Below are 16,874 nucleotides of genomic sequence, written 5' to 3' on the forward strand. Positions count from 1 at the left end.
ACAATAAGGTTTATATATGATATTTGCATAGCACTTTAAGGTTTTCAGTATACCTTATAAAACCCTATTATACATTTGAGGAAGTTGAAGCTTGGAGAGATTAAGTGATGTGCTTACGATCAAGCCATAGCTAGTAAGTATCAGAGGCCGAATTAGAACTTGAAGTTTTCTGAATTCACCTGTCCAGCACCCTGTCCACTAGGAAGGAAGGAAAAGAGGAAAGAAAGGAGCCAAAATTTATTAAACACCTACTGTATGGTGGACCTTTTTTTGAGCACTTTACAAATATATCCCATATGATCCTTGCAAAAACCCAGTGACATAGGTGCTATTATGATGTCTATTTTACAGTTGAGGAACGGAGGTAAAGTGACTTGCCCAGGGTTACACAGCTAGTAAGTGTCTGAAGCTGGATTTGAATTCAGGTCTTTCTAATTCCAAGTCTGGTATTCTATTCTCCATGCCGCCTAGTTGACCCTAATTCTTCTTTGGATTCTCTCTTATAACCTGTGGCATAAATTCAAATAAGAAGAGCAAGCAGATTTTCTAAGCAAATTTGAAATAAAACAGCCACATACTTTTTCAGTTTACAAGTCCCTGGACCATGTATTTTGCCATATCATTCTATCCTAAAATTTTCCCCCTTGAGATTTGTTGTTGTTGTGTTTGTCCTTCATTCTCAAAGAGGACTGTGACATCAGGGAATGATGACATGATTAGAAATTGTTTAGCCAGCTCCCCTGTATCTGAACTGTTACACCAACTGTAGGACTAGCTTGTGGTCCAATAGGATTAAAGCAGACTACTACTCTGAATGTTGTTCAAATCATCATCTTTCCAAAGTTATGTGGCTTACTCTTATTTTAAATAAAAAAGAATTAATTAATTGGTTAAAAGAATGAGTCTATAGAGGTTTCCAAGTATGGAATCAATCAAAAGGTATTAAGCTTGTAAAATGTGACAGGCATTGGGCTGGGTGGTAGGGATAAAAGGACAAGGAATGAAACAATGCTTACTTTCAAGGAGTCTAGATTTTAATGGGGGAAACAACAAGTATAGATATAAGTTTATACAGCATATAAGTGTGTGCATTAAATAGATGTATGTGCGTATTTATAGTGAATAATTTCAAAGTAGTAAAATAGTGAGGCAGCTAGGTGGTGCAGTGGATAAAGTTCTGCATCTGGAGTCAGGAAAACCTGAGTTCAAATCCAGCCTTGGATGCTTACTAGCTGTGTGACCCTGGGCAAGTCACTTAACCCTGTTTGCCTCAGTTTCCTCATCTGTAAAATGAGCTAGAGAAGGAAAGGGCAAACCATTCCAGTGTCTTTGCTAAAGAAACAACAAATGGGGTCATGAAGAGTCAGACATGATTGAACAACAATGGAAGTAAAATAGAAAGATTGGGAGGGATGGCACTATCAGTGAGTTGGATGGATCAGGAAAGACTTTATACAGAAGATGATACTTACGCTGTATCTTAAAAGAAGAGAGAGATTCTGTGAGGCAGAAGTAAGGAGGAAGTTTATTCCAGATATGTGGGATGGCCAAAGGAAAATGTTATTATTTAATATCATGGGTCATGGCAGGAACATTAGACTAGATTGGTAGGCAGCATCCTGCAATTCTAGTTCCTGTGCTGTCATCTACAGTCTCTGTAACTTTGGGTGAATTATTTAACTTTTGTGAGCCTCATTTTCCTTTCTATTAAATTGTGGGAGGTTGGTTGGACTAAACAAGCTATTAAGACCCATTTTGATTGGTGATTTCTAATTCCATGATTGGCCATTCTCCCATCTTTACTGCCAATAAGGGGGAAATTAATTTAAGAGACAGCAAGAGAGTAGACTGGAGGAAGAAGAGCAAGTAATGGAGGAAGAATCTAAAAGCATGATATAGTTCTGCAAGAGTAGGGCCATGAGCACTAAAGTTTGGAGTGATACACACACACACGTATGTACGTATGTATCTCCATTGTTCTGAGTAGAAGTGAAATGGTAAGAGAGGACAATAAAAATTGGAACTATTTATTTCTTGTGTTTCTCTTTCCTTGGTGAAAGAGGCTTATGTTAAAAGGGCTAATGTCAAATTGAAATTCAGGATACATGAATAGGGAGATTGTAATAGTGCACCTGAAGTCACCAGACCCATATGATATACATCTCAGGGTACAGAAACAATTGGGACACGTAGAGTCATCTTTGGAATCTGATTCATGGAATATGGGAGAGGTCCTGCAATTAATGGAGAAGGGCAAGTATTGTTGTATCAGTTAAAAAAGGGGGAATCTTCACATTTTGAACAAGTAAGTTTGACCTTGATTTCTGTCAAAATTCGAAATGCCAGATAATGTGCTGGAGGTATGGTTAGTGATTCCTAAGAGCTAGATCAAGAGTAGGTCAATCGAGACTAACTTCAGTTCCTTTTATGGGGGACAGGATTACTAGAATTTAGTAGATTTTAGCAAAACATTTGTTGAAGTGTGTTATGCTTTGGTAAGAATATATTTGGACTATTAGTTTCAGTGCTGGGCATCACATTTTAGGAAGACTTGTTTTGTTGTTCATCCTTTGTTCTTGAAGAGGACCAATGGCACCATGGGGGATAAACTGAGGAGCATGTATACAAAGTTGATAAGAATGGTTAAACAGCTTTGAGATCACACCACATGAGGATTGGTTGGAGGAGCTGGAGCTGATTGGCATAACAGAGAGAAAATTTAGGAGGGACATAATATCTGTTTTCAAGTGTTTCAAAGGCCTGCTCTGTGGAAGCAGGCTTAGATTTGTTCTGCTTCGCCTCAGTACAGCACTAAAAGCAATTGATAGAATGTCAAAGAGACAGATTGAGGTTCACTGTAAGGAAAAGACTTCATAAGGATTAGACTTATTCAAAAGTAACGTATATTGTTTTGTGAGAGTAGTGAGTTTCTACTCTAGGAATTTTAAGCAAAGGCAAAAGATGGCCATTTGTCAGGCATACTCTGGATTATATGACCTAAAGTCATTTCCAATTCTGAATTTCTTTGAGTTTTTGAAGAATTACCTAGTAATTATGATTCTGGTAAAAAAAAAACAATTTTTTAAAAAGGAATGAATTACCAAAGGATATATTTCAAAATGAGATATTCTTAGTTTTCTTTTGCTGTTTTTGGGGACAGTTTTTGATCAGTGTCTGGAGTGAACATGAGGATGGGATCATGTCCCCAGCTTCTCATATTTAGTCTCTTTATTCTCTTTATAAAATTCAATAGGTGCTGAATTTCTGTAGTCAGAGCAGTTTATATGTTAAAAAAATAATTCCTCACATGTACTTCACCTTGGCCCCACGTGTTTAGGAGAATGTCCATTTTAAATTCCAGACATTCCAAATCACAACTGATTACAGTTTATCCATTTCACAGTGTTGCCATACATGCCTCAGAAAATACCAAACTATGTTGTACCATAGCCACTGTATTCTTGTACTGTAAGTAACACACTGAGAACTGACCTTGGAAAATTATTTTTCCACCAACTTGTATGAGCGCAGTCTAGTGTCTTTTTCATTACACTACACTAAAGAAAGTAGTATGGTATATCAGAGAGGGCATTGGGGTGGGAGCATTGTGAACTTGGAAAAGACAATGAATTTCTATGGGCTTTCCTTGTATTTATAAAGTGTGAAGATCAGATGAGACAATTTGTATAATGTGGGATTATTAGGCCATTTACCAAATTCACCTACAGGCAAGAAAATCAGTTGACAAATATTTATTAAGCACCTGTTATGTGCCAGGTACTGTGTTAGGTGTGACGATCGAAAGATAAAGACAAGACAGTCCCTGCCCTCAAGTAGTTTTGTTCTGTCACTATCTAGGTCACACTTTAAGAAAGGATTTAGTTTAACACATGATTAGTCAGCATGCCTCTACTCTATTTCACTCCATGTGAAGCTTCTGTTGCAGGTGCCATCAGTGATTGTTTCTGTTGTGTTTCTGATACCATCAGAAATGATTGTTTCTTTGATCTATGTGAATGAAAATATGGGTTACATATGTCTTATTTAATGTGAATTTTTTTCTTTATTGTGTGGGGGAAGGGGATTTTCTTGGGGATGTATGGGAAGATACAGAAACTGTATGAAGTAATTTCTTGCCTAGATATTCAGTCCAAGACTGATAATAACATTTAGCCTTTATCTAGCCTTCTCAGTGTTACTGTACATAACATTGGTAGCTATAGTAAGTATAAATTAAGTTGATTGATTTCCATGTTAAAATATATCCAAGACATGGAAAATGGTTCAGTGTTTTCTCTTCAGTCTTCTTTGACTCTCTTTGTTATAAGAATGAAATTTTTAACATTCTTTCAATCTGATGAGTATTGGCAGAAATGTTTCCTAAAGGAAACTCATATTGAGTGGGCTCAGTAAAAATGGATTTCAATGACCCTAATTTATTTTATTTAAAATGAATGGCTTTTATGTATTTCATATTAAGAAAGCCTTGGGTAATAACCAAATGCCAAGATCATGTTTACTTTCTTACTTGGATTATTTTAAATTTGACATTTTATAGACATTATGTCAAGTAACTTCATAGCACAGACTTCATGGATACCATAACATAGGAATATAACAAGATAGCCCACACTTGGCATAATATTACCCAAGATTCCTTAACAAAAGGCATGTATGAATAGTTTCAGGTTAAAAAGGGGCAGACTGTTATTAGAAAGGCTTTCACAGTCCATGGAATTGACTTTATCGTGGGTGTTGGGCTATAGAATGTAAAGCCTTTTCCATTGAGAAACAAAGGTACTCTTTTGAAATGACAGCTTGAGGTCGTATGAAAACTGTTCAGTCTTTTCTCTAAGGAATCTTTCCAGTTTTAAAATACAAAATATAAGAAGTTGTCCTTTTATCAGCTAATGCTTCCTTTGTTTCCTGAAGGACAATGGAAATTGATACTGTTAAGGTCTAATCTTTGTACTCAGATTGCAAAATACATACCTAAAGAGACAAGCTTCATATCTGGACTTCATAAGAAACTGTGCCAGGCAGAGATTTCTGTCATTGAGCTTGAACAAAATTGCAATTCACCACATAGATGTTTGTTCTTCTGAGATGACTAAAGATAAGAGCATCCTGTTGTCTCTGGACAACACTGCATTCTTGACGTTTCTGATACAGTTTTGCAAGTATTTTCCCATCCACAGTTTCTAATTTATCTTTAAAAACTAACAAAGTTAAAAAGCAAGGAAAATACCACGTTTAAAAATGTTTTATTGGAAATAACAAGCCGTTTTTGTTTCTTGATCAGTGTTATGTTCATCTTTCTAAAATAATCTGGCCTCAGAAATCACCTGCCACTGATTGGCATATGCTGGGAGAAACTAATAGCAGCCTCTTAATACAATAAGGCTTTTAACAAGATCTAATTATTTTTTTCTGTATAGATTAAGAAATAGTATTGACTGATCTGTAAAAGAATGCCTTGTTCATCCTCACTGTTGTGTTTGTTTCATTTGATACCCCAGATCTTGAGATTACTATCTATTTGACACAGTTTAATGTGTAATGACTGGGTCTGATTTATTAAATGCTAAAGGCTTTACATTTCTAAGCACTTGTAACAGCCAACAATAGAGGAAAATATAGGTAAGATTAAGGAAGGAGAATATAAATATTATTGGATATATTGATGGGGGTATCATCTTCAGATAAAATATAGGTACATATATTCAGCTATATCAAAATTGGGGGCATCAGTTCTAGTATAATTCTAGTAAGTACAAATTTTGACTGGTAAGAATTTAATGAAATCATAAAAATAGGCATTTGCATACATAAAATATTTAACATATGCAGTCACATTTTTCCTTTGGTTTCCGTTCTCTAGTTATGATAGCTGCTTTGGTAGGTGCCATGTACTTTAATGCTGAAAGATAGGAAATTTCAATAGAAAAGACTCAATTTTCAATAATGAACATTTTTTCCCTAGAGTGTTTTGTCTAAATTCCTTCTTTCCACTCATATACATGTCATACGCCCTCCCCTCACAATATATAAACTTATTAAGGCAGCTCTGTGGCCTAGGGTGGAATCACTCAGCTTGCTGTCAGGAAGGCCTGAGTCTGAATTCTGCCTCAGATGCCTACTAAGTTTGTTACCCTACACAAGTCACTCTCAGCCTCAGTTTCTTCATCTGAAAAATGGGGATAACTATTTCAAAAAGTTGTTGTGAGGATCAAATAAAATAACACGTGGAATGTTTTGTAAATCATAATACTGCATACATGCTTGCTGTTATTAGCTACTGTCATGGGTGTGAATCATTTTTTAAAAAAAATTATTATCTCTAGCACCTAGCAGAATGCTTTGAATATAGTAGGTGTTTGATCAGTGCTCTTAAAAGAATGAAAATTAGTATTTTAATAGATGTGCTATTGGTCTTTCTTCTTTCACTTTGTACTTTCCTTCTTCCTTCTTTCCTTTCCTTCCTTTACTATTGAACTGTCTAAATGTGACTCTTTTAACTCAGAGTAACCATATGCTGTCACATATCAAAATTGCTAAAATTTGCATGAAAAAGGAACTAAATGTAAAATAGGAGAAATAGTGCTGGAATTGGAATTGTAAGACCTGGATTTGAATCCTGGTTCTGCCCCTTACTGTCTTTGTAATGTTGAGCAAATAAATTTATTCTGTCTTTATTTCTTCATCTGTAAAATGGTGGTGTTGAATTTCATGACCTCTTTTGCCTCTTCAGTCTGTGATTCAATACTAGCATTAGTAAATTTAATTGGAAATATCCTTTTTAAACTAGACATGCAAAGTTTCAAATTTTCCCAACCTCAGTTGTCTTCTATAAAATTGCAAGAGAATATCCCTGTTAACTTTAGCTTTGGCCTTTTATATGTAATTTTTAATGAAATTCAGATGTCTATATATATATATACACACACACACACACATTTACATACTTGAGACTGGTTGCTTCTGTGGCAATGTACTTTCTCAAATTAAAAATATATAATTATATAGAATCCAGTTTACTTCGTGGATTTATGGAATTTCTCTTCAATTAAAATGTAAATTTGTCCCATGTAGCCAAACTTTTGCTTTCTGTTTCCCAATTATAAATTTTTTTTGCTGATGAAATTTCTATGGTGTGCTCAGTTTTTTTTGTATCTAACATTATTACTGCCCTTGCTCTTTCTTCTGACTTTTAAGAGAAGCATAGAGTCTTAGAAAGTAATGACAAGTAAGTCTGTGATGCTGAGGAAGCTGTTTGTATGGGGCTGATTTACTTAAGATTTTTTTTTTCTTCATATGCTGGCTTTTAAAAAGGGCTTAAGTGTGCCAAAACATTTCCAAAATTTTGCTCTATACACTTCATTGCAAAGCCCTGCTTGAATAGTAAGGATTCTTAATATGATGAGAGTTTGAATTCCTCTAAAGGTTAGGGCTCTTTGTAATTCTTGACTGTTTTTATATACACTTTACTGTGATCTTTAGATGTTTCAAATTGTTATGGAAAATAGGTGGAGTTTCTTGAGTCGGGTTGCCTGCTTCAGCTGATCTTTTCACATTTTTAAACAAATAAACAGTGTTTCAGTGGTCTCCCAAACACTGCCTGCCCACCTGCCCGCCCTAAATCCAAGAATTCTCTGATTGGTATGATAGAATTCTGTGATTGGCATGATGTCACCACCACTTACTTTGTTGCTCTTCTGTGGCTTGAGCCTTTAAGTACCTCCCCCTGAAATAGTTCTAACTTTCTCAGAAAAGACCAATGGTAAACGTGAAAAGATGACTAAAAAGTTAAGTCATGATAAGTGATTTGAGAGAGCTGAGAGGTCAGGCACCTACTAAGGAGAGCTTGGAAAGAATAATACTCTGCACGAATGGGATAGTAGCAGATGTTGCCTAACGAATAAAAAAGGGCGTTTCTTTAAGCTCACTGTTGGGAAGCTGCCTGCCGGGTTCCTAGGGCTTGCTGTAAGAAGCCAGAAGAGAGCTGAAAGGCTTATCTATCACATTGGATGCTACTTGCGGCCGCTGTTCCTTGCTTGGGTGCCTTTTCTGCCTTCTTTGCTACAGCTGCGGTTCAAAATGACGGGGAAACCAGGAGCAGTTTGTTAGCTACAGAATGTGGAGAAGTGTAGCATCTAAACTGGATGGGAATTATGCTGTGCCTTAGAGGAAAAAACAAAACCACTTGTTTTTCAGCTCTGCAGTTGCCTTAGGTAGCAAAAGCCTTCTCAAGGAGAATACTTTGAATAAGGATCTTTTCCGAGGAATGATTATCATCTTGTTACACAGCAGCTTTTTTTGCTTTAACGAGCTGCTCGATTGTACTGGCCTGGCTGCCCAGAAACCTGCATTTTTCTTTGGAAGTTCTGAATACGCCACAAAGAAGCTGACTATGGGAAAGAAGAAAAACTGCCCTTTGAATCAAGGTTATTTATAGCTACTGCCAAAAAAAAGTAAAAGACATTTTTATTTTTCTTACAACATTAGATTTAACTTATTTTTCCTGAAGATTTGTTCTGTGCCTTGATCTGAACTGTACACAGCTACTGTGTTTTTCTTTTACGTGTCCGAGCCATGTTTTATTTATAAAGGAGATGGAAGTTTTCAAGCCATTTAAATGGATTACAGTTAATCAGACCTCTACAGGAGCTAATCCACAGCTTGCTATGATGCTTATTCATTTGGAGGGTTAAGCCGGATCTCTCAGATGCAAATTTTGACCTAAAACAGAAATGGACCGGCTGTGGAATGTTCTGAGTATTTGAGCCACTGTTTGTTTGTCAGTGAGTGTGTGTGTGTGACTGTGTGTATGTGTGTGACTTTGATTTTGGGGTGGGAATTTCTGTTTTCAATGCACTTTATATCTTAAAATAACTGTAAAGAAAAAAGTAAGCAGGTAATATGATAAGTTGCATTTCCACTGATGCACTGCTGATGACCTCAAACACCTCATAAATTATGACATGTATAATGTGCATACATGGCTGTCCTTTTGGTAAAGTAGTTCAATTGAAAAGTGCAATTTTTAAAACACTTGTGCTTTACCTTACTTCTCACTTTTTGGATTAAAAGCCACATTCTACATTTTAAATATCTCCATAATGGGGAAGCCACTCAGCAGACCAGACTGTTTACGTCAGAATCCACCATGTGTTGGGAAGGGTGAAGAGGAGGAGGATCTGAATATTGAGGACTGTTATGTCCCACAGAGGTCAATCTATGATACTGTCAGGCTGAATGAACAGATCGACTCTGGCTCTAAAGGTAGCCTGTCTTCTAGGCATTTTACAGACCGGACCTTACCTTACAGTCACAGAACACTGGATGTTGGTTCTTTGTGCTCTAATGGTGCCCCAACTTCTTCCAGTGCATTTGAGCTTAGAGGTCGGGAAGCTAACAAGTTAGATGAAAAAATGATCTTCGATGGGCTCAAACTAAACAGTGATATTATCCGAACCACAGCATTGCCCAAGGCAAAATCTCACACAGAAAAGAAAGAGAATAGGCGCTCCTGGAGAATGTTTGTCCCACCCAATTTTACAGACTATGCCAACAAAAGTGAAAACTCATTTGTCGATTCTGCTGACTTGTCAAGTATCACTAAAGCAAGCAAATGCAGATGGGGCACTAATTCTCTAACTTCTGAAGAAGATGACTCTGGTTTGTGCAGCCCTCCAGCAGAGAGGGAAGAGAAACAGGACATTTTGACTGGGACCCAAACTAGAATCAGAAGCTTGTCCTCAGCTGAAGAGATCCATGTTACAGAACAGTACAGACCCTTTATTTCTGTTAATTCCACCAGTGAACAAAAAATCCCATTGCTTTCCTGTAGTAGTGACCATGTAGATGAAAGCCACAAATTGATTTTGCATGCTGTTCCTCAACTAGAAACAACAGAATTATGTGAGCCACAGAAATGTGAAAAGCACCAGAGAGAGATCCAAGGTGAATATTGCCACGTACAGAATGGTCTGAAAGAGAGCATCATGAGGCAAGACACACTGCTTCTGCCAAGAAATGGAGAGGGCAACCATGATTCTGACCATAGAGAAGGGGAAAAGACATGTGAGGTTTGTGAATCAGGAGGACCACAAATTATAAAACATGATAGGGAATTTGTGAGTGAGTCTCCTCAGGCTTTAGACTCCCAGTTCACAGATGTGGTGATGAATAATGTGGATTGTGGCAGCACAACTTTGTTAGGAAATATGATACTCTACGATTTAGAAAAGTCCGATGTTACACCTCCGGAAGAATTTGAGGTACAGCTTTCTGATCAGGATATGGAGTCAGACCACACAAAGTCTTCTCCAGAATCTACTCCTCTAAGTAATAATGCAATCTCTTGGAAAATAAGCACAAACTCAGATGCGTTGGAGTCAATATGCAATGGCTTTCCATCAGTCGAGGTAATTAATTGAAATGTGAAACTCAGAATTGCTGCCCCCAAAACCCAAGAAAGTTTGTTGTTTTGCCCCTACCAAAGTGTCACCAGTATCTCTGATAGATAACTATCAAATCCAGGCTTTTGTTGGAGGTTGCGGGTGGGGTAGGGGGGGAAGTTTTTTAACAAGATATTGCAAGATGTTAGAAAACTGATAAGTTGGTCATTTTAACAAATTAATTAGGGGCAATTTTTGACAGTGGTGATTATTCCCAGCTGTTTAGGGCCCTGCTATTGATTGTCCAGATGGTGCCTGCTTTCCTTTTTTTGAGTGCTTCCACTGTGAATTTATGTTCACATGAAGCTTTTACACAAATTGTGGCTACAGGCACTACCATTCAAGGGCAGTTATACTGAATTTATTCAGCTTAAACAGTCTGAGTCATAAATTTCCGTATTGTGGTGGTAGACAAGGTACAGTACACAAATTAAAGAATTGTTGCCTGTTACTGACTTTTTTCTCATAAGCTATACATCAGAAAGTGGATTTCTAAGCTTGTATTGTGCAAACAGTGTCTCCTCAGTTTTTAAGGGTGGTGAGTAGTGAAGTTAGAAAGTAAAGAGTGCAGCTTTGTAATAAGTAGAGGTTGTTTGTGGAGTCTGTAATTTTTGTTCTCCTACTCAGATGGGAGTTTAGCTATTTTGGTATTTTTTACTAAGCTCTTCTGGTAAACTTTGCCTCAGAGATCATTTTAATTTATTTTAAGCTTCTCTTTGAGAAGTTTTTGGGTTAGATTGCAGAAAGAAACCTTGTCATCTTTGGTATCATGTTACTACAGAACGATAAGGAATCTGGACAATATTAGGAGAGTTCTTGTTAGTACTGTGAAATGATGGTCCTGAAGCAATGCCAGGTGCTCTTCCTATTAGGGCAGGAGAGGAGAGAGGAGACTGCTAGCTAGCAAGACAAGTTTTTTAAGGACTCTGTGAACTTTTTCTGCAAAGAATTTGCCACTTTTTGTGGTAATTAAGCTCTTAGCATTAAGACTTTGCAGCATTTTCTCCTTTAATGTTTGGTGCCATTTAGGGATAACTTCAGGAAGAGGATAAAGACTCTAAAAGTTGTTTAGTTCCCCAGCTAAATGTAACCTTAACATATATTTCTTTAGAGCCAGGATCAGAGCTTTTCTCTCCTACAGAGAGTTCCCTAAGGGGAAAAAATAGAACTTTGCCCTCATCATACAGAGCTCTGGGGTCAAGAGTTTAGTAGTCTTTCCACTCTCCTTTGTTTTTCTGGAGTCCTTACACTTAAATAGATCTATTACTAGAAGTTGTGATTTAAATAATATTTCAGCAAAAAAAAATAGAATCGTAGTATCGAATTCTACCTTTCTTTCCTTGCTCCTTGTTTTTACAAACTGCCTGGATTTTTTATAACCTTCTATTTCCAATGCATACTCCTCTCCCCCTCCCGCTCCCTGCATGTTTTTTCTTTGTTTTAATGCAAGTGATTTTTATATTCAGTGTAATTATATTGAAATATAAGATATTTTTACATAAAATTATTTATAGGTTATTGGGAAGATTTCGAGTTGGATTTGGAACCTTAGGGAGTGCAAGTCAGATTTGGTCTTAAGCTCATAAGATGACAATTTGTACCACTGATTTTATCACCTTTATATTTTTCAAAGTTATTTTCCATACTTCCAGTAATATCTTACCTCACTACTACACTAATATTTGCTCTGATTTGCTCTTAGTATTTCTTCATATGGTCTGTGGAACTGACTACTCTATAGTCTGACATTTTTATATACTGTTTGTCATTATATAAATGTATTTCTCGTTGAAACCTAGGTTTGCCAAAGTTTTCTGGTTCAAAATTTTCTTTTCCAAGCATTTTCCTTTTGTTGTCTTCTAAACCAGTGAATAATTTTTGTCCCCTATTTGATTTTGTTATATTAAAGGCATTTTTGAAAATACCTTTAATATCTATATAACTGTATCTAAATCATCTAGATATTGACAAAGCTACATAACCTGTTTGCCTTAGCTTCCCCATCTGTAAAATGGGAAAAATATTAGCACCTACTTTCCACAGTTGTTATGAGGACAATGATACTTGTAAAGCACTTTGCAAACTATGAAGCACTATATAAATGTTAGCTATTATTATTAATATAAACATATCTAATGTAACATTTTTACATTATGTTACAGGCTGAGGAAGAATTGGTAGCCTATAGGAGGCACCACAAAAGTCTCAGTGCAGTTTTAAACTTTAAAAAGCTTTTGGAATACTTCATATATTAGTCTGTCTTCTCTCTCTTCGATGCTACTCTCTATCTCCTCCCAGCATCCCTCCCCCCCACCCACCCCCCATAGAGATAAGGGGAAATATTAAGTTCTATGGATCTAGGAGGAGTGGGATCATTGTGGTGGTAAAGAAGAGTTGGGATAAAACCAGTGGTTGCCAGTGTGCCTGGATGATTTGTTTACTCACTGATCCATAGACCATCATTTCAGATAGAGAAATGAATATAGGTTGAAGTAAATTGGCCAGTCTACTGTAATTCACCTGTCGGTCAGTATCTTGGAGGTTTGTCTCTGTCTCTATTTTTGTCTCTGTTTCTGGCTCTATCTCCATCTATGTCTGTGCCTCTGTGTCTCTGTTTCTCTTGTCTCTGTTTATCTCTCTCTCTCTCTCTCTCTCTGCCTCCCCCCCACCACACACACACACACACACACACACATTTTGTTTAGGATCATTCCAAATATTTGTCTACCTTTCTTTGCCTTTTTTTTGTGGGCCAGCACAGTGGAATGTATTAGCTGTGTGATGATACACAAGTCACTAAAACCTCTGTTGAGTTTTGGTTTACTCAGCTGCAAAATGGGGAGAATATCTGTCCTGCCAACCTCACATGGTTGAATATGAGGCTCAAATGAATCAATGAATGCAAAGTACTTTGACAATGTATTTGGCTGTTGGGGCAGCCACATGCTGAATCTTGTGATTGATCTTAGAATCTTATGTGGCTCTTCTCCTTCAATTTGGCCTCAATTTCTGTCGAAAGTCATTTTTGGCCATGGTTAGGAAGTTGTATTTAACCAGTCTTAAATTTTGTTTTTTCAGTTATTTCAGTTTTGTCTGATGGGTTTTCCTTAGCGAGGATATTGGAGTGGTTAGTCATTTCCTTCTCCTGCTCATTTTACAGATGAGGAAACTGAGGCAGACAGGGTTAAGTGACTTGCCCAGGGTCACCCAGCTAGTAAATGTCTGAGGCTAGATTTGAATTCAGGTCTCCATGACTCCAGGTTTGGTGCTCTATTCACTATGCCATCTAGCAGTCCTAGGTGTACCTTTTCTCAGAACTCTCCACTATGACCTGTCCATCTTAGGTAACCCTGCACTGCATAACTCATAATTTCATTGAGCTACACAAGCCCTTCTGCCATGACAAGGCAGTGATTGATTGTGTGTGTGTATGTATGTAGGATTTTATTAGTGCTAACTTTCTAAATATCATTTTGGTGCCCCTTCTTATCATTCAACTTTTAATCTCCCCCCCCCAAAACTAGTAACCATTCTGTTTTTTAGTCATTTAATTCTACTTATAGGATCATAGGCCTAGAAATAGGCCCAGTTCCTCTGAATCTTACCTGGTTATGCAATATCATATATCCTTCACTCTCTAGAAAACTTGCAGTGCAAGGCTAATGGGATAGAAAGATGACTTTTCCTCCCTTTACAATGAATGATACTCACTCTCTCTCTCTCTTTCTCTCTCTCTCTCGCTTAATTTTCCCAAGTTGTTCTGGTAAAATACTAATCTTACATTTAATTCAGCTTCCATGGCATTTAATTGGTTTTTTGTGAATGGGTTGTTATCTGCACCATCCACATTGATGGGATCTTTTGAGAGTTAACTTTGCAATTGTATTAAGTGGTTTATAACACTTAAAAAAGGTGGACACTGATTTTATGTGCATTGTAATGTGTACTGTTAATGTTGTACCAACAGGCTTTCCAGAAAGAAGAGATTGAACCTTTGCAGGTTAAACTACAAGAGGTCAATTGGTTGGGTCAAGGCCTTATTCAGAGTGCTGCAAAAAGTACTAGTACTGAGAACTTGGAGCATGATCTCGAAGATGTTAATGTACGCTGGAAGACCCTTAATAAGAAGGTACTTTTATTATTTCTTTACTTAGATTCTTAATAACAAGACAATTTTTCCTTTTATAGGAATTTTTGAAAAATCTTAATACCTTAGTTTTTGTTTATTTCACTTATATTTTTGGTGACTATAAGAAAGCAGAGAGGCAGTGTTCATTAGTGCATAGAATGTTAGGAAAACCTGGGTCCAAATTTAACCTCTGACGTAAAATGGCTTGTGACTTTGAGCAAGTCATTTAACCTCTCTTAGTTTCAGACAACTCTCTAGGACTATAAATTTGAGAGCATTGGGCTCTATGTAGGCAGAAGGAGTTCCCCCACTATTGAAATCACAGCTCCCTGATTTATTATCATATGGAATAGGTTAATGATGAGTTAATCCATGTCCTCATAAGCTCTCAAATTGTACAATTCGTGTCTTTCTATTCCTAAGAAATCACCAAATTTAAGCCTTATTTGAAAAGCCACAGGTGCTTCCGATATTATTCTGGAAATTATTCTCCAGAAATCCCTAAGATAATTTATCTTGCTGTAATAAATATAAGAAAAAATGACAATAATAACAAAGCTTTCAGTACAGTGACATCTCTGTGTAAAAAAGCTGGCTAGTCCACAGGGGGACAAACATGGCAAAAAATTTAATTCTAAGTGAAATTTTCTTATAACAGCCCCATACCATCTACTTTTCACCCTCATCAGGACTTCCAGCAATCATAAATTTGGCCTAATTTTTCTCCCCATTATTTCTGCCTGAAATGCACTGAACAGTTTCTTAAAATATAATTAGAATCTACTATAAGATTTTAAATATATCTAAATATAAAATATATAAATTTTAACTTAAAATATGTTTCAAATATATTTACATCTAAATATAAACATATTCCAAATATATTTGCATCTAAATAGAAATATATTTCAAATATATTTACATCTAAATATAAATATATTTCAGATATATTTACATTCAAAAATAAATGTATTTCAAATATATTTACATTTAAAATAAATATAAATACATTTCAAATACATTTATATTCAAAATATAGATTTAGATTTAAACTTTGAAAAACATTTTCAATGACCTTTTCAGATATAAAAACAAATTAGTAGATTTTTTCTCTTAGAGATGAAATGGCCTCATAAGGAAAGGGCAGGAACTAGTGGTATCTGGATTGCTTGGGAACTCTACTGGATATCTTTCCGAAGAAAGAACTATTTTACTTAGTGTAAGATAATGCTGCTACATTGTAGTTTCCTTGGGACTTTTTGTTTACTTAGAAATCCATGTTTCCTTTACTTATATTGCTATGTGGGAAATAACTAATCTTGTGATAACTAAGATGTGATATTGCTAACAATGTAACAAAAATTCAGCTGTCTTCAGTGCCTCTAGGATGTCTGAATGTTAGCTAACTATAAACTTATTTAGAATTCCTAAGTTCTTGATTTAAATATCTTATTTCTTTAAATCTTAATTTTGTTAAATATTTGAATATTGCAAATATATTAAATTATAAGATTTCATTTACTAATCTTGAAAACCATCATTTCATGATTTTTTTATACTGAAATAGATAAATATTCCTCTTCCAAATATCAACAAAAATCAGAGACAATTTAAAAATATACATGAAAAGTGGAAGAAAATGAAAAATTCTGTTGTTTCCTCAAAATAAAGAAATAAATGATTGCACCTCTTGTCCTGCTTAGGTTGCTGAGCGAGCAGCTCAGCTTCAGGAAGCTCTGCTCCACTGTGGGAGGTTCCAAGATGCCCTGGAATCTCTGCTTAGCTGGCTAGTTGACACTGAAGATCTTGTAGCCAATCAGAAACCTCCATCTGCTGAGTTCAAGGTAGTGAAGGCTCAGATACAAGAGCAAAAAGTAAGTAACCATTTTTTATTTCCTTTTCCCTTTTCTATTTCAACGAGAGTAGATTTTGAAATGTACGTGCCATATATTGGTATTTGCATATTGTTTTCTGTCTGAGACCTTGAGTAATGTAATGCTTAACCTATGCGACAGATGCCCTGTCCCTAAATGTTACATTGTATTTCTTTTGCCTCACTTGAAAGAATATAAAGTCTTTGACAGCAGGAACTGTTTGGTTTTTGTCTTTGTATCCCTTGTTCATAGCATAATGCCAGGTACATAATAAGTGATTCACAAATGCTTGTTGATAATTTATCGAATTGAAAAAATACTACAAATGTTTAGCCTAGAGAAGAAAAAAAATAGAGGGGACACAACTATCTAGTATTTGAAGGGCTAGTATGTGGAAAAGGAATTAGACTT

At 36.1% G+C, this 16,874-nt stretch overlaps 1 protein-coding gene across 4 annotated transcripts in view; it reads left to right on the forward strand.

The window, feature by feature from the left end:
* Nucleotides 1-16,874, forward strand: part of DST (dystonin) — a 611,236-nt gene that overhangs the window by 495,723 nt on the left and 98,639 nt on the right. For all 4 annotated transcript variants that reach the window (XM_036768011.1, XM_036768012.1, XM_036768013.1 and 1 more), the window contains 2 exons: nt 14,428-14,589; nt 16,293-16,463. In XM_036768011.1, the coding sequence (XP_036623906.1) occupies nt 14,428-14,589; nt 16,293-16,463 (333 nt within the window). The remainder of the gene's footprint in view (nt 1-14,427; nt 14,590-16,292; nt 16,464-16,874) is intronic.

Source organism: Trichosurus vulpecula, chromosome 7 (assembly GCF_011100635.1).
Source record: "Trichosurus vulpecula isolate mTriVul1 chromosome 7, mTriVul1.pri, whole genome shotgun sequence".
In the NCBI taxonomy this organism is placed as follows: Eukaryota; Metazoa; Chordata; class Mammalia; order Diprotodontia; family Phalangeridae; genus Trichosurus; species Trichosurus vulpecula.